This window comes from Cebidichthys violaceus, unplaced genomic scaffold (assembly GCF_023349555.1).
Source record: "Cebidichthys violaceus isolate CVI_PGR_0920_01 unplaced genomic scaffold, fCebVio1.0.p SCAF_31, whole genome shotgun sequence".
Taxonomy (NCBI): Eukaryota; Metazoa; Chordata; class Actinopteri; order Perciformes; family Stichaeidae; genus Cebidichthys; species Cebidichthys violaceus.
Window position 1 is genome coordinate 1,986,570 of NW_027176495.1, and position 22,915 is coordinate 2,009,484.

The 22,915-nt window shown below is 44.7% G+C and overlaps 1 protein-coding gene across 6 annotated transcripts in view; it reads left to right on the top strand.

The window, feature by feature from the left end:
* The window catches only part of LOC137882273 (protein EFR3 homolog B), a 25,506-nt gene extending 4,092 nt beyond the window's left edge, over nucleotides 1-21,414 (top strand). For all 6 annotated transcript variants that reach the window (XM_068724478.1, XM_068724477.1, XM_068724475.1 and 3 more), the window contains 22 exons: nucleotides 4,218-4,294; nucleotides 6,098-6,225; nucleotides 6,942-7,092; nucleotides 9,127-9,248; nucleotides 9,594-9,743; nucleotides 12,063-12,197; nucleotides 13,202-13,280; nucleotides 13,885-14,020; nucleotides 14,193-14,354; nucleotides 14,563-14,674; nucleotides 14,822-14,873; nucleotides 15,239-15,411; nucleotides 15,560-15,635; nucleotides 15,740-15,901; nucleotides 16,118-16,249; nucleotides 16,461-16,528; nucleotides 16,659-16,786; nucleotides 17,344-17,435; nucleotides 17,541-17,589; nucleotides 18,195-18,301; nucleotides 18,397-18,446; nucleotides 18,540-21,414. In XM_068724478.1, coding sequence (XP_068580579.1) covers nucleotides 4,218-4,294; nucleotides 6,098-6,225; nucleotides 6,942-7,092; nucleotides 9,127-9,248; nucleotides 9,594-9,743; nucleotides 12,063-12,197; nucleotides 13,202-13,280; nucleotides 13,885-14,020; nucleotides 14,193-14,354; nucleotides 14,563-14,674; nucleotides 14,822-14,873; nucleotides 15,239-15,411; nucleotides 15,560-15,635; nucleotides 15,740-15,901; nucleotides 16,118-16,249; nucleotides 16,461-16,528; nucleotides 16,659-16,786; nucleotides 17,344-17,435; nucleotides 17,541-17,589; nucleotides 18,195-18,301; nucleotides 18,397-18,446; nucleotides 18,540-18,645 — 2,447 coding nt within the window. In that variant the 3' untranslated portion in view covers nucleotides 18,646-21,414. The remainder of the gene's footprint in view (nucleotides 1-4,217; nucleotides 4,295-6,097; nucleotides 6,226-6,941; nucleotides 7,093-9,126; nucleotides 9,249-9,593; nucleotides 9,744-12,062; nucleotides 12,198-13,201; nucleotides 13,281-13,884; nucleotides 14,021-14,192; nucleotides 14,355-14,562; nucleotides 14,675-14,821; nucleotides 14,874-15,238; nucleotides 15,412-15,559; nucleotides 15,636-15,739; nucleotides 15,902-16,117; nucleotides 16,250-16,460; nucleotides 16,529-16,658; nucleotides 16,787-17,343; nucleotides 17,436-17,540; nucleotides 17,590-18,194; nucleotides 18,302-18,396; nucleotides 18,447-18,539) is intronic.
* The last annotated feature ends 1,501 nt before the right edge of the window (nucleotides 21,415-22,915 follow it).

A 22,915-nucleotide genomic window follows, 5' to 3' on the forward strand; every position in this document is an offset into this window, starting at 1 on the left:
TCAGTGTGTGTGGAGCCACTTGGTCTCCAGCCCCTAAATGTGTTGTCAGCTCGCCATGCAGAGTGGGTGGATGTTGTGTGTGTGTGTGTGTGTGTGTGTGTGTGTGTGTGTGTGTGTGTGTGTGTGTGTGTGTGTGTGTGTGTGTGTGTGTGTGTGTGTGTGTGTGTGTGTGTGTGTTTTCACCGCTGTCGTCCAAGTTCTTGTCCACCCACCTTGCTGATCTCTGTTAGCGGTTTCCACACTAACCCACCATTATCAACACCAGAAACACTCTCTTTGTTTTTCACACTAACTCAACTCAGCTCTGAAGCGGTGCAGTGTTCTCTCAGCGAGTCATTTCCAATAGAAACGTGGGATTATAGCTCACTATGAAGCACATTAGGATAGGAAAATGATCGCAGTTGCATTTTTAGATCTGTAAACCATTTATCAAGCAAAAAATCACTGCTTCTAACTGCTCAAATTTGAGTATTTGCTGCTTTCCCCCCTTTTTTTTTAATATAATTTAATCTGAATATCTTTGGGTATTTAGACTGTTGCTTTGATATTTTGAAGAAAAAAAAAAAAGAATACGTTTATTGATAATGACAGTAATCATTAGTTGCAGTCCAATAGTGACGTAACATCAACTGCTTTTCATCAAGCCTCTGAAAACTTAGAAACGACTTCTCTGCTTTAAGATTGATTGGCTCTTTGTCTCCAAAAAACTGTTCAGATGAAAAGTTAAAATTGATTATATAATACATTTTATATATATATATATATATATATATATATATATATATATATATATATATATATATATATATATATATATATATATATATATATATATATATATATATATATATAAAATGTGTGTGCCAGCTGGCCTAAAGAAAACAAAACAAGCAATAGCAGCAACTTTAAGGTCATAAAGAATAAGTGAGTAGGAATAGAACTTGCCTGTAACCAATTGTAATGGAAAATGTGTACGCTTCCACTGCACCACAGGAGTGGAAATAACATGTAAATTGCTACACCCACTGAGCTGTTAAAATGATTGTGGAGCACTAGTGTGTGTGTGTGTGTGTGTGTGTGTGTGTGTGTGTGTGTGTGTGTGTGTGTGTGTGTGTGTGTGTGTGTGTGTGTGTGTGTGTGTGTGTGTACAAAATAAATAAATATAAATAAAAAGTATATGCAATCTCTCTTCTCCTCCCCAAAATCTCTCCTCCCTCTATGCGGTGCTGACGGAGGACAGGACAGATTGGTGCTGGACAGAAGATGCAATAAGTAGCTCTAATCTGTGACTCATTCGGTGCATCACAATCCTCCTCCCCCGTCACACCTCCATCTCTTTTTTTCTCTCTTTAGCTGCCTGTGTCTCTGTCACTCTTTTGTCCTCAACCCCTTTTCCACTCGTGGGACCTGCTGCATTTTCATTAAATCCTCTGCGACTCCTACACTCGGGCCCCGGGCCAATACAGCGAGGATGAGAGAGAAGGTGGTAGAGGAGAGGAGAGGAGAGGGAGGGAGGGAGGGAGGGAGGGAGGGAGGGAGGGAGGGAGGGGTGCAGAGGAGGCCTCATTAGTGTTGGAAGTGATGGAGGAGAGAGAGGGGCAGCACTATGAATAGACACACGGCTGTCAGAGATAAGCCTGAGCACCAGCAGAGCTCCTGCTGTGGAGTTCAGCAGAACTTTTAGAGAACACGCCGAGGCCTTTCTAAACCGAGGTTGAGGCCCCGAAGATCCCTTTTTACTCTTATTCAAGGAGATCTGGTCCTGTACTGACTGCCCTCCTCCCAGGTGTAGGTCACTGATAACACACCAGAGGGCTATAGTGACTGCAGGGACGTGGCTCAGGAGAGGCTGTGGCTCAGGAGGGAGAGCGGCTCTGCCAGGTTTGGGGATTCAAACCTCCTGCCCACATGTCGAAGTGTCCTTGGGCAGCTCTCCAAACTGTAGCACCTTGCATGTTAGCTTGCTGCCATCAGTGAGTCTGTGAAGATGCAAATTGTGAAAGGCTTTGGATAAAAAGCTGTTATTTAGGGCGGCCATTTAATCTTTATGGCCTCAGTGCTCTGCTGTAATAGATGGTCTCCATACATACTGTACCAATAGTGTTTTAAAGCCACATTGTCCTTTGTTTGACATAATGAAGTATGACAGAACAGGTTTATTTCATGTCACATTGTTGTTGTAATCCTCCTTAAAGAGTTGGGAATGAACCAACATATTATAAGTAAGTATCCTTATTTAAATCAAGCAAAAATGAAATTGTGATTTCAGCCTCTAGGAAGCTCTCTGAAGTTGTGATGCCGTTTATTTATTTACTATTTTCTGACATTTTATAGACGATAGAGAACCGATGATGGGATTTCAAGTGTTTTGGGTTTAAATGAGTTTATCTTCCTCTATATATTCTGGTTGTACATCTCATGGAGATCTACTGTATTGCAGTGGAACCGTGTCTTGTGAAGCGGCGTCGTAGCTGAGCTCAGCTCATCCGTTTGCGTTAGTGAGTCGGGCAGCTTATTGCCTCATTATCTGTGTGAAATGTGCACAGTTGGCTCGTTTAATATTGAGAGAAATATTTACATTTTCTTTAGGAGGTGTAGCACAGTCGACAGCTGGCGGTCTCACAGTGTGGACAGAGTGGATCACAAGGCTTTCCTCTGGCTTTGCTGGTTGATGAGTTCTTTACACTGAATGCTCCTACATATGTGTACATCTACTGTATGTCGTATACACAGCACACTGAGGGGGGGGGGGGCAATTTAGTTAATATCCGGTCACTATGCACTCAGAATGGGGTTTTAGTGCCACGTCAGCAAGAAACGCTTCAATCTGTGTAACAGCAAAAATGAATAATGAAACATTTTTCCTTTGGGAGAAAAGAGGGAAGTGAAGTGATGTTCGGAGGAAGGAAGGGAAGAACAAAATGTGTTGTTTTTTTTTTTTTTTTTTAGCAGATTGTTTTGCTCGTCTGACATACGTTGCATTTCTACCGTCTCTATCTGAAGTGTCAGGTTACCAAACCAGTCGTTACAAGTGACTGCACTGCTTTCAGCAGAGTGACCTACTTCCTGTCATTAGTGTCTTTTGTGACTCCTAAATTCATTTATCCTTGTTTGGTGTCAGCGGGGAGATCCTAGTTGTTATGCAGAGCTGCGTAATGCGTTAAATGATGTTAAATGGTTGTTTTTGGAGGTTATATCTCTCTTTTTTTCCCCCCCATTCTTCCTTGGTCCCCTTATGACTCACCACTGCTGAATTTCTTCAACCAATCACAATCCAGCCCTCTCTTTGCTGCCTAGCTGGCTTTTCTCCTCAATGCAAAGTCAGAGAAATCAATCTTCAGTGTGTTGCACTTTTCTACTCAAGGCTCTTGATTGCTTTGAGAGAGTGTGTGTGTGTGTGTGTGTGTGTGTGTGTGTGTGTGTGTGTGTGTGTGTGTGTGTGTGTGTGTGTGTGTGTGTGTGTGTGTGTGTGTGTAATCTTGTGACCACATTCTTTCCACATCTGACTACCTTCACTTTTTCCCTGTGATGTTTTTAATCTTGGACGCAGTGGTTTGAATGATGGCATCGCGCCACAGCAATTCAACTGTTGGCAGCTTTTGTGTTGTTGCAGGCTGCTAAGTGACTCTGCAGTTTTGTGGACGCTCGCGTTATTTCTTTGCCCTGCTACAGTGAAAGCCAGTGATGGAGGTCTGTCAGCTCCCAGAGAACGTCCCCGAGAACGTCCCCGCTTCTCTGCGCTGCGGCCGATCATCTGAACCTCTCACTGTGAAGCTCAGCACCTCATAAAACGAACAACGTGTATATATGTATATTCAAGTGTGTCACTTAAAGCCCTAACATTAATACTGGGACGATTGTCCATTCTTGCTGTGTCGTTATTATTTTATTAGCTGCAGCTGTGTCGTTACAGCTCCACCTTTTTTCATTTATTCTTTGCTTAATCTTTATGTTCTTGCTTTCCATCATTAAGTGTCCCACCATTTCCTTTGTGGTGATGCAGTACGTTGTCAGTGTGAAGTCATGATTGGTTGCTGACTTTAGAATTGCTGTGTATCACAGTATGTAACCCTGCCTCTGGAACAAGAGGCTGATTAGGAGAAAAGAAGACTTGTTTTCATTTGTTTTTATTGCATTTTTCTGCCAGTCATGTTGCAAATGTAAACTGAGCGTCTGTCTCTCTCTCTGCCTTCCTCCCCATCCCTCGTCTTCCTCAGGGGTTTGTGGTTGTTGCGGGGCGCTCAGGCCTCGGTACAAGAGACTGGTGGACAACATCTTCCCAGAAGACCCGGAGGTGAGAAGCTCGAGTGTTTCTTTTGATGATGCCTTTCTGAAAAACAATATGTTTGTTGTCCAACTATTCCCCTGTTGTCCGTATGATGGTGTAGATCCGAACCAGAGAGATGCTAGCTTGCAGGTTGGCCTACTTAAGTACGTCGTCCCTGCAGCACTTTATTAAAGTTAATTTAGACAAGAACGGTTGACAAAACATGTTAACAAAATGTGAGAAAAACGCTCTGCACCACATTTAGCTGGAAGCCTTTTGTCTGTAGTCCCTGGAAAATGAGTATAAACAACAGTGTTGTGATATTGTCTTAGATTTAAGGAAGAGTGAGAGAGAGGTGATGAGAAAACAGCCTCCATACCTAACTATCTACTTCAAAGCTGTCGGCATCACACCACAGACCTCACTGTTTGAGATCTGATCCCGATGACTCATAAAGAGAATTATTTGGGTGGAGAAGAACAAGACGATTTGTTGCAGAGGAAACTTTTTTTTTTTTTTTTTTTTCTACCGCAGTAACCCACTTTACCGATCGGATCTGTGGCCGAGTCTGCAGAATACAGGACGCACTGGTACCAGCAGACCTCGTTTCTGGTCACTGTACTCCCAGGGTTGCTGAGACTGTAACTAACTGTATCCCAGCAGCCGGGGAATAACGGAGCCGTCTGATGACATTTACATCCAAATTGTGTCGCACTGTGTGAGCATGTGGCTGTGTTTTCTACACAGTTGCTATACTTCAGTGTTTCTCCCAGATAATTGGTGGTAAGGGGCCCCACAGCGGTGTGCATTGACAGTGTCACTTGCATTGCATATGCTTGGATTTCATCATTAGGAAGAAATTACAAATGACATTGTTAACACTATTAAAACCTCTAGAAGAAGCCACTGATGTGTGGAATTGGCCCTTTTTTTGTTTTCACAGCAGAGATTTTGACTTTAAGGAGGCCCTCATTTCACCTGGGTGTGCCGGGACGCCGTGCCAATGAGCCGGAGTGCATGATGGGAAAGCCCCGGGACTGTTAAGATCTTAAAATGGACCAAAAGGCAAATTTGATGCTTGCATATAATATGAGAAAAACCACAAGTGGAGAAATGAACGGCGGCTGAATTCCATTTAGCTGCTTCGGCTCAGGCTCCTGGTGTCGTTCACGTCTGCTCACTGTCACGACTTCCTGGAGTGCTTGAGTAGATCATTGCACATGTAATTAGTCATCCCTGTGCTTTTACTCGTCCAAATGGGATTCTTGCTCACATATTCCCAGCTCTCTCTCTCTCTCTCTCTCTCTCTCTTTTTCTCTTTCTCTTTCTCTTTCTTTTTTTTTTTCGGGGCATTTTTGTAAATGATGAATGTCGTTCTGCCCGTGTATCACGGTCAGTATTTTTAGAGACACTCTTGCATTGCGTCGCTGTGTTGCTACAGGATGCTTGGAGTGTAAAACTCCAACGAATCCTCCCTGACCAGACTGAAGAGCGGTGAAGTAGGTCAAGGGGGGAAAGTAGGTGGTGGTGGAACTTTGTGAACTAGATATGCAATTTGGGTTTTGAGGAGAAGCACACACTATTGCATCAGACATGTTGACGGAACAGTAGTGGAACACATGAATTAGTCATGATCTATTAGCCTGATTTAGTGCAAAATGCCACTGATACTGATGTTTCTGTTTGTGCATCTCCTCTGACCTGAGAGCATGCTTTTTGTTTTGCGTGTGAAACAATCCTCCAGGATTCTAAACCATGCAAATGAGACGTGAAAGTGTTCTTATTCTCCTGTCTCTCTGCCTCTCTGTCTCCCCTCTGTCTCCCTCCCAGGATGGGCTGGTGAAGGCCAACATGGAGAAGCTGACGTTCTACGCCCTGTCGGCTCCAGAGAAGCTGGACCGTATCGGAGCCTACCTGTCTGAGAGATTGTCGAGGGATGTGGCCCGACACAGATACGGGTCAGCGCCGGTCATTCGTCATTCAACACGCATCAAGATTTCCAAAAACATTTCAGCTGTCTCTGTCCTTTTTTTAGTATTATTTATTCTCTGCCACACGTGATCTTAACCGATTTAAATCCAACACAGCTGATATGAACGCATTCAAATCGTGATAAGAATTTAAAGTTGCTGTGAAGTAATAGATTTACACCAAAGAGCTTGAGATGCTTTACAGATCCCCATTTAAAGTCCTGTCTAAAGGGAAGCATGTCTCCTGTATCCCACATACAAACAGTTTTCATGCCATTGAATTTACACCAGATATGTTTGTTGCTCTTTAAACTTTTCTCTCTGTGTAATGACAAATGTACATTGTGCAGGGTTGGTGTACGGTCATCAGGGGTTTCTGTACACTCTGTACTTACTTTATGTTCCACAGAAGTTGATGATATTCATGACTCATGACGAGGACGCTCTGTGACGATTCTCGTTAATGCAAACAGCCTGTTCAGATCACATTTACACTTGGCAGAGTCCGGCTGAAAGCTGTTCAATATGCGACTTTCCACAGTTCTTCTGGCAGAGCGTATCGCATTTTTATTTCATGTTGCTGTGTGCAGTTAAGACATCTAGAATATGCACACATCCATATAAGAGATCCGAACGGTTGTTATTGCCTACGGGGTTAATGGCGTCATCCAGATGTTTCCGTGTCTCTTCCCCCTCCTGTTCAGGTATGTGTGCATAGCCATGGAAGCCCTGGACCAGCTGCTGATGGCCTGCCACTGTCAGAGCATCAACCTGTTCGTGGAGAGTTTCCTCAAGATGGTGCGCAAGCTGCTGGAGTCCGACAAACCCAGCCTGCAGATCCTCGGAACCAACTCTGTGAGTTTCCAGGACCGTATTACCGCTTTAGAAACGGATGTTTTTATAGTTTTTGAAGCAAATAAATTTAAGAAAAAACCCCGCCCATTATAAAACGTCATCATAAGCATTTAGAATTTTGTTTAGCTAGGACAGAAGTAGTGTGAAAAGTATCTGCAACACATTTTCATCACTGTAATAACTCAAAAACTGCAATAAAAATGACGATAAAGATTAGAATAAGGACATGTTTTGATGTATTTTGCCTTTACAAGTCTTGGAAGTGAGTCGTTGCATTCAGGAGAGAGTGAATGCACTATTCAACCGCTCGTCTGTGATTAGAGTCAAGGTAGCTTTCCAACGGATGTACGGTTTCAATTTACTGCAGAAGCCAAACGCACACAATGTTGTGCTGTGAATCGAATTCAATAAGCAAAACCAATTTGCCACAAGAAGCGTGTTGTTTTGATATACGTTTATATAAATACCCTCATCCTCAAACTGTTGGTCAGTAAAATGTCTAATGTGTGTTCGTTTATAACAGACGTTGACAGGCTGCGTTCACTTTCTCGATGGCACAAAGTAAAAGATGTTAACCTTAAGAGGAAATACTGCGTCACTACGTGAGGGGGATCAGAGCTCAGAGGGAGCGACGGCGATGAGCGTCCTCTGATGTGCAGCTATCGGCGCCGCTGGATGAGCGGAAATCAGATCGGCTGCAGACCACAGCGGCGTCACGCCGGCCTCTCGCTCATAATCGTCATGCTACCGATCTCTCCCTCGCACAAACTCACGAGTGTGTATTTAGGACAAATGCACACACACACACACACACACACACACACACACACACACACACGCAGGCATCAGTGCTGCGTGTAATTAATTGTGCATCACAGTGCTATTTACCACGATCAATAGTAGAGGAGTTTTTGCAGTATGTGCTAATTCAACGCTTTGCATTCAGAGTGCTTGTTGTTGAACATGGTGACCATATTGATTGGGATTAGTTTTGCTGTAATTGCAGAAAATCCCGACTGTACAAACCCAACCCTGAGCTTCCTCATACATAGAACTATGCATAGTTTTTGTATGTTTTAATGCTGTTGCTGCGTTCTTAGTGTTCTTCAGTATCAGCGAGAGGTGAAGAGAGCGGATTAGAGAGTTTATCGCCACAAGACTCAGGTTTTACTCTGACCTAAAACCTTTTTCTTTTTTCCTGACACAAGCCGACTCTTCCACACATCAGTACCTGAGTTAGTGTTTCTGTCAGCTTGCTTTATGTGATGCGATAAGAAGATGGACTCAGGGCAGGGGTTAGTCTCTCCCGGTGTGGCCTTTGGTTGCAACAAAAAATGTTCATAATCTCATCTCTCCATCCTTTAGGCTCAACCCTACTCTTAAAGCTTCCAGTCAGACAGAGAGCCCATTTCAGTCGATTGATACCGAGACGCTAACCCAGTATACCTGCTGGGAATACTGGGTTAGCTTCCCGTTATCAACTGCGACGGCACTTTGCTGCAGCAACTGAGCACAGATGTAGCGATGGGATCACTTCCTTTTTAATTTGCACGAGGGTTCTTCTTTTTCATTACAAACCCACTGCAAACACTCATTTTGTGAGCAGGAGATGGATTCACAAGAGGGTTTCTCTAGATGTTCATTTGCTCCATAAATTCCTTTTCCTGCACTAGTCCAGCCTGTGTTTATGAAGGGGGATTTATGTACTTTAATAACCATCTGCTGTTTGTTCTTGCTTCAGGTAGCATCTGATTTTCTAAAGAAATCCAGCTCATCATTTATTAATTGGAGGGTGTTGTGAAGCTAAATGTCAGCGTGACATTTTCTGCCCCCCCCCCCTGTGCTTTTCACTCTAATTAAGATGTTATGACACTGAGGTTTAACTTTGAGATATTCATCATGGGGATTTAGACTTAACTCATTAAAGAGTTTTTAATCAAATTTAAATAATCCCCCAACAAACTAGAGCCTTTGAGGAGGAGACTTTTACAGTTTGACATGAAAATATAAAGTTTTATTTTTTTCCCTTCTCAGTTTGTGAAGTTTGCCAACATAGAAGAGGACACGCCGTCGTACCACCGCAGCTATGACTTCTTTGTGTCCCGCTTCAGCGAGATGTGCCACTCGAGCTACGAGGACCCTGACATCCGCACTAAGTGAGTGGACAGATGCTCGATGGCGCTAGAGGGGGAATTATTAAGTACTTTCTGTTTTTAGACTGCTCCAGGAAGTCTTTTTTTATAGATTACCACTCCTCCTGGACACTTACATCTGTGTCAAAAGAGGAAATCTTTAAAAGTGATCCTGTCTTCTGAAAATAGACAAAGTGACATCTTTGAACAGTTAAATATAGCTGAGCAGAATTTAAGGGTAACGGCCAGACTTAAAAACTAGACAAAAATAAGATTTCCTAAATATAACTCTTCCATTTATAGATCCGGTTACCAGTCAAACGATGTCTAGTGCCTGATATCTGATCTTCTATTTCCGTTGCCTCCAAGGATCCGCATGGCAGGTATCAAGGGCCTGCAGGGTGTGGTGAGGAAGACGGTGAACGACGAGCTGCAGGCCAACATCTGGGACCCTCAGCACATGGACAAGATCGTTCCTTCTCTGCTCTTCAACCTGCAGAGCGGAGAGCGCACCGAGAGGTGAGCGTGAACCGATTTGGGTTTTGCATGTTGCTGTTCATCAGCCCTGGTGTTGGCGTGTCATCTTCACACATCAGTCCAGGCCCGCGCCAACGTGTGTCGACAAAAGTCGATGACCGCCAACGAGTCGGCGCTGACCCGCCGTGCCTCGCTCACACGGGCCAGAAGCCACCGTGCTGCAGCTGACCGGTTTAGTCTTACGTTGGGCCATATTTGTCCCGGCGGTCTGCTCGGCCGTCACCCACGTCATTCATCATCACCGTCACCACGGAGTGAACCCACTGACAGCTCTGCTCCCCTTATGGCCGTCTGTTTGTCAACCTGCAGCATCCAAGCACAAAGAGATGGGAAGAACAAGTTAAAGAGAAAGAGAAAGGGGGAGAGCATGACGAAAAAGAGTGCAATGGGTGGAGAATAATATCATCACAATGTGAGAGGGGGAGAGAGAGAGGGGAGAGAGAGAGAGAGGTTGATGCTTTGGCAATACTGTTTCTAAACTTTCATGCCAATAAAGCTATTGAAATTGAAAAAATTGAAATTGAATTGAGAGGGGGAGAGAGAGAGAGAGGGGGAGAGAGGGGAGAGAGTGGGGAGAGAGAGAGAGAGAGAGGGAGAGAGATCCCTTTCTTGGCAGTATTCCACATAGTGAAATTCACTTTGACGTCAATGCCGAGATCTGAAGGTTAGGGCAGCAAAGGGGGAGGGCAGCGAGAGGAACATTTGAAGACTGGGTGGAGGGGGGGAGATAATAGAAAGTACAGTGATGGAAATACTGAGCTTATTGAAAGAGGGAGACAGATGGACAGAGAGAGACGGAGACAGACACTCCAGCAGAGACACACAGTTCCCTCTCAGCTTCCCCGTGTGTGTGTGTGTGTGTGTGTGTGTGTGTGTGTGTGTGTGTGAGATGAAGCCGGCCCCTGCTGTGCATCCTCAGTCATTAGCATCCATAAAATCCACAGCAGTCAGTACAGTCTAATTAAACTCACAGATGGTGCATTTTTCTCCGCATTAATCCCCACGCACGCGTACAAGTTCATTTAAAGATCAAACCAGGCATAGTTTCAGTCGAGCCCTCTGACAGTCGAGAGTAATTCCTGTTTATTTCTGGAGGTACTAAAGTCTCTTTTTGTGCTTCAAGAACAACTGCAAGCACGATTGGTCGTTTTTTAATGAGGCGTTCAGGTACCTGCGAAAGCTTAATGTCCCACGAGCATTTTCCCTCTCGCCATTGCCTCAGCAGAAAATGTTAACACAACGATCCTCCACGCCACATACTCAAACCCCCCCCCCCCTGTGAATTAAAGGCAGATGAGAGGTCAGATTGCTGCAGCCAAGTAGGCTTTTATGCTGATTTCTCCTCCTGCTTTCGTTTAGACAAAGCCGTGCAGGATGAAGTCTACGGCGTTTTAGAAGCACTTTTCAGTTGGACAGGAGTCAGAGGGAGTGGCGTTGTAAACATTGTTCGTTACTGCTGAACAAATGCTAAATATTTAAACACCAGCAGCTTATAACTCACCTAAGTTTGCCACATTGGCAGCCCTAAAACAAAATGGCTACATTTAAGATTTTGCCCTTTTTTAAAGTGAAACTTGTATCTTAATCCTGTATTTATTCTTGCTTCTGCTGTTTTTAAGTCACCCTTAAATCTCATTGTATTTTATATTTTTGAGTTGGAGGAGCCACAGAGAGGCAGGAAGTCACATTTCCTCCACAGCAGTAGCAAACAAGATGAAAGAGTGAGGCGGTTAATAAACAATGTTATAGTGAAGGTTTTTAACTATGCATGAGAACAAAGACGGGCCGGTGTGAGTTCACACACACACACACACACACACACACACACACACACACACACACACACACACACACACACACACACACACGCGCGCATACGAGCTCAGACACGGACATGTCTCCCGTGATGATAACGGATGCGTTCACACATCAACGCAGGCTTCCTAATTTTCACCGTAGACACACTGCTGAGGGGAGAGGAACCTCAGACGGGAAGGCTGCAGTGACACGGCGGTCCAGAGAGAGAAATCGAGTCTTTGTGGAAACGTTAGTGTTATTGAATCCAATTGATTTCAAACTCCTGTCCATTCTCTCTCTCTCTCTCTCTCTCTCTCTCTCTCTCTCTCTCTCTCTCTCTCTCTCTCTCTCTCTCTCTCTCTCTCTCTCTCTCTCTCTCTCTCTCTCTCTCTCTCTCGCCATCTGCACCTCTCTTCCCCCTCCCTCCCCGACTCCCCCCCCCCCCCTCCCCTCTCCCCTCCTTTCCCTCTCGTCTGCTTCCTCACCTGCATCGCTCCCTACCAGCCGCTCCCCCTCTCCGCTGCAGGCGTCGGAGAAGGAGAAGGAGAGCCCGGTGGAGCTGACGGAGCGCTGCTTCAGGGAGCTGCTGGGACGAGCCGCTTACGGCAACATCAAGAATGCCGTCACGCCGGTGTTGATGTGAGACAACCCCACTAAACTCTTCTCTCCTCTTTTTGGGGATTCCTTCCTCTATGCATGTGTTGTTGTTTTTTTTGTCGCAGGAAGGGTGCATCTTAATGCCGTGTTGTCGCATATTTATCTGTGCACTGATTGGCATGAGGGGGCGCAACAAGGTGAATGCAAGGTTACATAGTTGTTCCAGATGCGAGTGCACGATTTGCAGACGGCGTGTTTTTAATTGTATATTACTGCAGTTATGTTGAGGTCTGCCTCGCAAGGTTGTAGTTTCTGCAGCTTTATCGTGCTTCTAAGGTCATTCTGTGATGTTTTGATTGATCTGTGGACGTCTCAGAGTCTGGTCCTCTGTGATCCGTTTCTCTTTTCATCTCACGCTTCCTCCTTCTCTCTCTAGTTTAAATACACACAGCTCTATTGTGCTTTCTGTCTTTCTTTCTATCGGTCTCAGCCGGTTCCCTGCATCTCTCTGAGCTCTAGACGTCAACTATTCCTTTTTTGACTTTTCATTTTCTGTCTTTTGTGTTTCCACCTGTTCTTTGACCCTCTGGGCTTCTTTCCCTGCGTCTCAGCTGATGTAGCAGGCTGACGATGCGGCTTCATTTTCCAATGAACGTTCGATTAAAAGCAAGTTTAGTTTTAGAAATCTGCTGAGCAATTCTAAATATGATAGGATGAAATATGGCAGTATTCATACATGCAGGAATACTGCTACAGCTACATTTTTTTAGTTTGGATCCAAGTTTATATGCACAACATATCATGTTTGATGGAAGTTGTGTTACTGATTGTCATCATTGATTTGGTTTTGCATCTTATATCAACATCCTGACTACATTAAATGACAGATAAATTCTTCACTCATTGATTGTGAACAGTAAACATCGCAGTACATCCTAATATATATATATATATACATATTGCTGCTTTCCATTATTACTGTCACTGTATATTATTATCACATCGTCTGTATCCTCACCCCTCCTCTCCTGTCTGTCTTCCCTCAGGCACTTGGATAACCACTCTCTATGGGAGGGAAAGACCTTTGCAGTGCGTTGCTTTAAAATTATCATGTACTCCATCCAGGTGAGTGACTTAGTGCCTACGTCTCCACAAACTCCTCTTCCTCACCCCTTTCTTCTCTCTTTCACCGTGTTGACCATAAATCCAGGTCCAAATAATGAAATCCTGAAACATTTTTTGTGTGATTTACTCGGTACCATGGTTTATTTAATCTTTATTTTAATCTTGTATGGGTGAAACATGCTCCAGTATTCATGGAGTTTACAGCCAACAATAGTTTCATACAATGAGAGATATTTGAAGAGTCTTTTTGTGCATCAAGCCTCCTCCTCAAAGCTGTAACACTGAACATGAATGAACAACACAAGGCTTTATTTCCAACGCTTTTAGTTTTAGAGTCACAATCAATCACACAACATTTACACACGGCCTCCGACATCCATTACATGACCAGCACTCAAAATATCGGATGACAACGGATCACTTCCTAAACCAGCACTTCACATTACTACCGTCTGGTCAGAGACACAGAACACGTGGCGACCTCCTGCAGTAGCAGCTCTGAACAAGCTATGCATGTATGTTGTTATGTGTAGGCTATTTTTCTTGTATTTTTTTCGAATCTAGTTTCATTCCTTCCTTCTCTCCTTCTCTCCTTCTCTCCTAGTCCCAGCACTCTCACTTGGTAATCCAGCAGCTCCTCGGTCACCTGGACGCTAACAGCAAGAATTCAGCCACAGTGCGAGCTGGGATAGTGGAGGTTTTGCTGGAGGCCGCCGCCATTGCAGCCAGCGGCTCTGTAGGTGAGGAGATTAACTCACCACACACACACACACACACACACACACACACACACACACACACACATACACATGTACACTCTTCAGTTACAGGCTGGCAAAGTGGGACCATGCAGTCTGGAGCCCTGTCATGTGAACTAGTCTGTTGATCGTTCTCTTTGTGTGTGTTTTACAGGCCCCACCGTGTTGGAGGTGTTTAACACCCTGCTGAGGCAGCTCCGCCTGAGCGTGGACTACGAGTTGACCGGCTCCTATGACGGCAACACCAACATCGGCACAAAGATCATCAAAGCTCACGAGGAGAGGCAGCTGCAGGAGGCTGTCATCAGGACCATCGGTGAGTCTCGTGTGTGTGTGTGTGTGTGTGTGTGTGTGTGTGTGTGTGTGTGTGTGTGTGTGTGATGCTTTGTAAGACAGGATCTGTTTGTCTGTGACGATGGCGTTTACCTCACTTGTGTCTGTATTCATGCCTTTGTGTGTACATGTGTTTGATTTGTACAGACTAGTGTTCATTCCACCTCTCTTTCCGTCTCTGTCTCTTTCAGGTTCATTTGCCAACACTCTGCCGACATACCAGAGGTCAGAGGTCATGCTCTTCATCATGGGCAAGATCCCTGTCCCTGGGAATTACCCAGCTCTGCCCTCCACAGGCTCTGGGTAAGCTACTCACTGATCTCCTTATGCTACACATGTTTATATAATTCTCTATTTTACTATATTCCGTCCTTCAGTCGACTGTACTTTGTCAACCTGTGTAGACCTGAGTGTTGGTGAATTAAAGGCTTTTGTTTTGTTTTCATCCAGACCTGAGGGCACCAGGATGATTCAGGTCATGTTACTGAAGTCCTTGGTCCAGGTAGGATTTCATCCTTGCACTATTAATAATTTAAAGCGTCATCTGTTCTTTGTGTGGTTTTTACACAGCTTTAAAGTGGTTTATATAATAGTGCTGCAGGCTGTGTTCATCCCTGTTGATAAGTTGATAAGAAGGACACTCAGTCCAGTCAGAGTGACATCTCACCTCTCAATAGCTGTCGTCTGTCAAACTTTACCGCAGCATACAGCGCTCACGTTCCACAAACATCAGAATCTCTACGTGCAACCGATCAACATGTCATTGATGCTCAGTCTTTATCCGACAGTTCTGATTATGTGCGCCTAGAAATGAGTTGCAGCTTGCAGGCTGTAAAGTGTGTGTGTGTGTGATTGTTAATCTCTCAGGTGACGGCCGGATTCCAGAACACCAACATGCTGACGGCGCTCCCCACCTCTTTCCTGGAGCCGCTGCTTTCCTTCTCTCTAACGGAGGATCCAGAGATTCGGCTGCTGGTGCTCCAGATCCTCCTCAGTCTCATCGACAGGCACGACAACACGGCCAAGTTCTCCAACATAAGGTGTGTGTGTGTGTGTGTGTGTGTGTGTGTGTGTGTGTGTGTATGTTCTACAGGAACATGGTGGTTCTGCGTTTGTATTGTGGGGCTTCATCTGTAGAACGTTGGAGCGATGGAAGCGCGTTAATCGCTGTGCCTTCCCTCTACGCAGCATCATCTCCGACATCTCTGTGCTCAAACTCAAAGTGGACAAATGTTCCAGGCAGGACAACTTATTCATGAAAAAGGTGCCAATGAAAACAAAAATATATATATATAAATCAAAAATCCTTTACACATCAAGTATGTTTCTGAGCTGTGAACATACTTGCGATGCGTCCTCTCATCACAGCACGGCCAGCAGCTGTATCGACACATCTACTTGGGCTGTAAGGAGCAGAGCAGCGGCCGGCAGCACTACGAGTCGCTCTTCGCCCTGTTGGGTCTTCTCAGCGTGGAGCTGGCTAACGAAGAGGTGGTGGTGGACCTCATTCGCCTGGCGCTTGCCTTGCAGGTACTGATGTAGTGCGTTTGTATTTTACATCATTTAGATCATTGAATACCAATATATATATATATAACACAAGATTAAGAGGTGGGAACGGTCAGAGTCATAACAAGGCTGAGTGGATTTGAAGAAGTTATTCTACACAACAAATGGAGACTGTGTGTGGGTGAGTTCCTCATGCATTGAAGGGTTCCCTGCTGATGTGTCTCCGTCTCCTGTCAGGACCTGGCTCTGTCCACAGACGAGGCTATGCCCGTCTTCAACCGCTGTGCTGTTCATGCGCTCGCCGCCGCCTACCTCAACCTCATCTGCCAGCTCACCACCGTCCCTGCCTTCTGCCAGCACATACAAGAGGTCTGGCCTGGGCTTCTTTGTTTATATATACGTGTGTGTGCGTGTGTGTGTGTGTGTGTGTGTGTGTGTGTGTGTGTGTGTGTGTGTGTGTGTGTGTGTGTGTGTGTGTGTGTGTGTGTGTGTGTGTGTGTGTGTGTGTGTGTGTGTGTGTGTGTGTGTGTGAACACAAGGAACCTCCTTTAATAATGTGCCTTTTCCGTCTGCGCTGCAGGTAATTGAGGTGAGACTGAAAGAAAGTCCCTACCTGCTGCCTGAGGACGTCTTCATTGATAATCCCAAGTATGAACCAGCCTTTCTCCCAAACTATACCATTGCTACATTTGATATTCTAATATTTTATTACGGTAGTCAGTTATGTGTGTGTGTGTGTGTGTGTATATTTATATCGCTGCTCCATCTTTCTTCCTAGGCTGCTTTCTTCTCTGGAGAAGGTAGAAGGAGATGTTTTGTTCCTCCAGTCGAAGATCACCGAGGTCCTCGGAGGAAGCGGTTACAACACCGATAGACTGGCGACGCCTTATGTCCCTCAGTATACTGGTAATGCATCTCGTTTGTTAGCGTCGGTTTCGAAATACAGCTGTGGCAAATCTGCTCCTCTCCTCAAGTAAATAAATAAGAATAATGTGCATCGGCTGGCCAGCGTGTTACAACTTTGTGCTGGTGCTTTATTGATTCCTGTTTGTAAATGCAGAGCCTAACTGCTCCCTTGGAGCCGGCGGGGATTTAGTGTTTCATTGAAGGACACTTCATCAGGGCAGAGTCTTTTGCAGCTCTGAGGCCTGAGCCAGGATCATTGAGTTAAAAGGTCAAGCGCTCTCTTAGTGTTTGGGAACCTTTACGGTGGCGCTTCACATTTCATATTAATTGTCAGATCATCAAAGGCTCCATCTTATTCTATGTGGGCTTACTCAGGTTTTACATATTCAATAAATGCTTCGGACATGTTCTATATACACAGTGCGTCCAGAGAGTATTCACTGCGCTTCAACACAATGTGGAATAAGTGAAGCGCTGTGAATGCTTTCCAGATGCACTGAACATCATCATTCTATTTAAGAAAAAGAGAGTAAAGGTTCTGCTCTCTCTGTCCCCAGATGAGGACCGTCTGTCCAAGAGGAAGAGCATCGGGGAGACCATCTCCCTGCAGGTGGAGGTGGAGTCCAGGAACAGTCCGGAGAAAGAGGAGGTACAGATACCTCACGCTCCCGACATCAAATAGACCCACTTTAAGGAAGTGTAAAGTACCGTGTTAGTGCGTCATACGCCACGTTTGTCTTCTTCTCCTCCACAGAGGACACCAGCAGAGGAGATCACATTTGAAACCCTGAAAAATGCCATTGGTACGTCCTCACACTTCTGATGTATTTAAAGTATTCATTCTCACTGTGTATCAACAGTATCACCGTGTGTAAAACATTCTATTGGTCTGTATTGATGTTCCTCCTATGTGGTTGAAACCAGTGGTGGAATGTGACCAAGTAACAGTGTTGTTTACTTAAGTCCAGCTGCAGCATTAAAATGAATAATAATAATACTTTTTATTTGTTTAGCGCTTTAAGAGGTACTCAAAGGCTCTTTACATGTTAAAAACAGAAACAATAAAAGAATATAAACGAGGCAGAGAGATGACATAACGGTAAGAAACTGTCACTGCAGGAGGTCTGAAGGTCTGAAGGGGTTCAGGGTTATGAAAGGCTTTGTATGTAGAGCAGGGTGTCGTCGGCATAGCAGTGGAAATGGAGACCATGTCGCCCAGAGGCAGCATGTGGAGGATGAGGATGAGGAGGGGGGGGGGGTGCTTTTTAGTTTCAACCTAACGTGTTTGTCTTGGTAACGACTGTCCTTCACTGCTGTGAGGAGGAGCACTAATGCGACATTGTCTCTTTGAACGTACAATAAAGTGCAGTATTGGAAAAACGTAAATGTCGTTTGTGTCTCCCTCTAGTGGACAGCGTGGGCATGGAGGAGCAGGAGAGGGAGCGGAGGAGACAAGTGGTGGAGAAGTTTCAGAAGGCCCCCTTCGAGGAGATCGCTGCACACTGTGGTGCCAGGGTACAGCGAGAACACCTTCCTTTCATCAACCGCTTTTCTTGCTTCAGCTTTGTACTGTTGTCTCATGTGATCTGTGTGTGTTTTGTCCTGTCCAGGCCACCCTACTGCAGAGCAAACTGAATCAGATCTTTGAGATCACAATCAGGTAAGAGGCGGTGCTTTGGCATATGTCGAATGACTACGATGAGGAGGATGTTTTGACTCGCGATGATGCTGACGCTTTACTCTTCCCATTCAGACCCCCGCCCAGCCCGTCTGGAACCATTTCGTCAGGTTATGGCCAAAGCCAGAGTCGATCCGTACCCATCTACGAGATGAAGTTCCCTGACCTCTGTGTGTACTAGAGCAGAAGAGCAAAGTTACAGAACTGTTTCACGTTTGAGGGCGGGAGGGAGGGATTTGGGAGGGGCAACCGATCCTCACTGTTAAGCCATCTCAATCACGGAGTCGAACAACCGCAGGGGACGAGGAGAAACCCCGTCGTTGTTTGACGCCAGCTCAAGAACAAGCCACTTCTTTTATTAAATATGAATTTATCTTAGTTGTCTGAGAATATTTAGCCCTGTGATATCAGCCAAAACAAGCCTGCTAATGTCAATACATGCAGCACTAAGAACAACCTTGTTATTCCCCCTCAGTTCTCTTTAGATGTCTGTAGGAACTCCACTGGATGGATTCTTTTCTATTTGGACATGTGCAGAGAACTGAGAGGGAACGTCTGAGTCCACTTGTTGCATGTCCCGTAACGTCACGTTTTTGATAGCACTGCGACTATTGGACATTCTTTTGACCCGTTTGTCCCTTACAGGGTGCCATACTGTCCTTGATCACAAAATAAGATTTGCAGATATTGGATATTTTATACCTTTTTTTTCTTTTCTATTGATTTCATGGCCAGGAAGAGCATTTTAATTTACCTGATAGTGTATTTTTGTGTATGTTTGAATGAAATATGGATATATATATATATATATATATATATATATATATATATATATATATATGACGCTAATCCTTCCCATCGCCCATGTTACCCAGCTCTGAACATCTGTTCAGTGTTCAACGCTTTATTCTTTTTATTGTTTCGCCTTTTTTAAGTGTTCAGCCAAAAGTGCTTTTTCTTTCATGACGGGCATCTGTTTCCTGCTCTTCTTCTTCTGTTGTATTTATTCTAGCCGTGGTTTAGATGAGAGAGAGAGAGAGAACGTCAGTCTGTGTGCTATCCTCCCAAAGTGAGTGTGCCTTACAGGTGACTCCAGTTAAAACGTACACAGAAACACACACACACTGCGCCACAGTCATGACCACACTAAGCTTCTGAGGTGTTTACTGTGATGTTTACCCGATCAAACACTAGAAGACTATTATGGATCCTTTATTTTTCTCCGTTCCATATAAATGTGTATATATACAGAGAAATATATAAATCTTTAAGCTGATGTACAGAGTAGGGAGATTTTGTGTGTGTGTATATATACTGTATATTGATTCTAATTTTAGACTGCCACTGCACTAATTGTGTCCGAAAGTAAGGAAGAGAGCTACTTAGTTAGTGTTCAGATGCGTTTGTTAAATTCTCACATAGACAACCAGCAACACATGAAGTCAAAGAGGTGAATCTCAGCCCGCAGTAGAACTCTACATCATCTCCAGATCAGCAGATCACACCAGAGAAGTCTGAAAGTGTCCCGCTGAAGAATCCACCTGAAATAATCAACTCCGTCCTCCACCCTGCTGGAAGACGTCTGCACTCTGTTTCTACGCCATACGGCTGCTGCAGCCGCACCCGTCTCATTCAGCAAGATTTAAAGAAGCCTAAAAGCCATTTTGTGTGTGTGTCTGTGTGTGTGTGTGTGTGTGTGTGTGTGTGTGTGTGTGTGTGTGTGTGTGTGTGTGTGTGTGTGTGTGTGTGTGTGTGTGTGCGCGCACACATACACACACAGGTATAGAAACATAAGGTATAATAAGGCAATAATGTGCCACTAGCCCGGCTGACAACAGCTCGACCTTTTGGTAGCAGATACTTTTCGTTGTGTTTTTAAATTGTGCGCTCTCGTTGCTGTGCTGTGGTGGTCAGTTTTGTGATGTCGTTAAGAGACCGACCCCCCCCCCCCCCCCCCCCCCCACCTTTTGTTCAATGTACCTGGCAGTGTCTAGTGCGTCCCTGATCGTCATGTGTCACAGTCCAGTTGGGTGTTCATCATCTTATTATTATTTATTTGACGGTGTGGTGTCTTCTGTGTCTTTATTCACGTCCACACATGCCAGTGTATCAGATCCCTTCACTATGTCGTGTGTGTGTGTGTGTGTGTGTGTGTGTATTTGTTCATGTGTCTATATGAACATTCATGCAGGCGCGTGTCTTTATCATCTTTGCCCAAAGACCGAGCTCTTCAAACACGGTTTACAGTCGTTAACAGAGATGGAGCTGCGTTAAACTTTCCACCTTGTGAAACCGTCTTTTCAGCATCTCGCGACTTCTGACAGCGAAGCCCTGTGACTCGAGCGGCGTGCTTGTCGTCATTGCACAGTGTAATGTAATATTAACTGACAGTAATTCAATCTTACGTTTTGTCATTGCGTGTCTGGTTAATAGATCTGTTTACAACAGTAGTGCTGTAGGTCAAATCTATTCATTCTGTGAACTTTGCACTTTAAAAACTGGATTACCTAGTGACAAAGGCAGCTTTTACATGGAGAAAATGCCTTATGAGTGTCATACCTGACTTTGCATGCTAGTGATTGTTGTACAATAAATTGTGTGTAACCAGAACATGTCTGATCTGTTTGTGATTCATTCTCGGTGGGAGGGAGAGCCTGTTAAAGTGTTTTTCTAAGGTGTTCTGCTCGACATCCAGGAAGCTGCAGAGCGTCATTGTGCAGCGTGTGAAGACTCTCTTTTACCTGTGAACACGGATGTCTCGTTAGCATTGAGCGCTCCGTCAGCAGCGTTTCTCTAACTGTGCTTGTAGCGCTTTTCTTTTACTCGCCTGTAATGAACTGTTCTGTTTCTGTTGCACTACTTGCCTCAGTGTCTGTATTGTGTGTTTGACATTCCCACGCCTGTCCTCTGCTCGGCTGGTTTATCAGAATTAAATTCAACGTGTGTTTTAGTGGCGTCTTTTCTCCTACTGTGACAGTATTCACCAGAATGTAACGGACGTGTGAACTCATTAGCCTAGAAACAAACAAATCTGTTAAAATGGCCTCGTAATTGATTATAACTTATTATAGATGTATGTTTGTGTGGCAGACCGTGTCTCATTGATTGCGTAGCTCTAGGAATGGTCATTTGTCGGTCGATTTGTCCTCGCAATCGCTCAAACTATTGTCATAAAGTCATGTAGCGCTATTATTACAATTAAAATGTCAATACTTTAGTTTACAGAGAAATACCTGCAGGACTGATGACATCCCCGTCAGTCAAGGCTGCACTTTCATTCTAGTGCTATTTAGCGAGCGTGCTAACACTGAACACCCATCGTGTGCTCGGTTAACAGGCCCATTCCTGCTGAACATCAACATGCCAGCGTTGTCGTCGCGAGCCTGTTAGCATGCTGATGTTAGCATTTAGCTCAAAGCACCACTGAGCTGCCAGCTTGACTCTTGCTTAATGGAAACGGGAAACATGAAAACTCAAACTGCAAAGGACATCGTTTTATTTATGGTGATTTATCCAAACCAAAGGTCCAAAGACCGAAGGTGTTGTTTACTGAACACTGACATGACCCGGTTGACCCCTGACTGCAGCCTGAAGGTTTCTGGGTGTACACAGGAGGCTTATACGCTGATTTGACGACTCTACTTTGTCAACAAGCTGATTGCATATTGTCTATCCTGGTCTCCTTAGAATTGCGTTCCTCTTCCCGTCACGTTTCTTATCACAGCACACGGACGAGAGGTGGAAGGCCTCACGCACTGCGTCGGTTTACGAAGCGACCCCTTGAACCAATGGGAGATAGGAAGAGAAGACGTAGCTGCATCCTCGTGAATGCCGCGTTGTTTAGTATTTCAGAACCGTGTCGAACCTTCTCATATACGGTCTGTGGTCAGAACAGGCTGGATTGGAGCTGGGAGTCTCTATTAAGGACACGAGTCCAGTTTGAGACGTCGCTTGTCGTTTGTGTGTTGAAAAAGGAAGAGAGAAATGAAGTTGAGTGGAGACACATGTAGAATGACGTCACACCTGCCTCTACATGTAACTAGAAACTGTTGCTTAGGTTCTACAAAATGTCTGATTAGGTGTCTTTATCAAACTCAGGTTAATTGATTACATCATTAATAAACCTAATATTTAGTCACTGTATGTGAAGAAACTACCATAACAAGCAGCTTTTTACACAGAAGTCCCCGTGAAGTCCGTGCAGCTCTCTTCGTTTTTTTGCGCCGTGTTCTCATACATATTACACAATAAAACCGCCGTCACACCTGCCTCTACGTGTAAATACACATTTTCTGTTTCCTAAATGTTAGCTGGAGAGTCAGACATTGCTCTGAAGCACAACTGACCATTGTAGCTTCATTTAACAGCACAGCTGCTCACATAAGTTATGTAAGTTATATAAGTTAATTAGGTTAGGTCAAGGTGGAGTGCAAGTCAGGCAGGCCGGTACG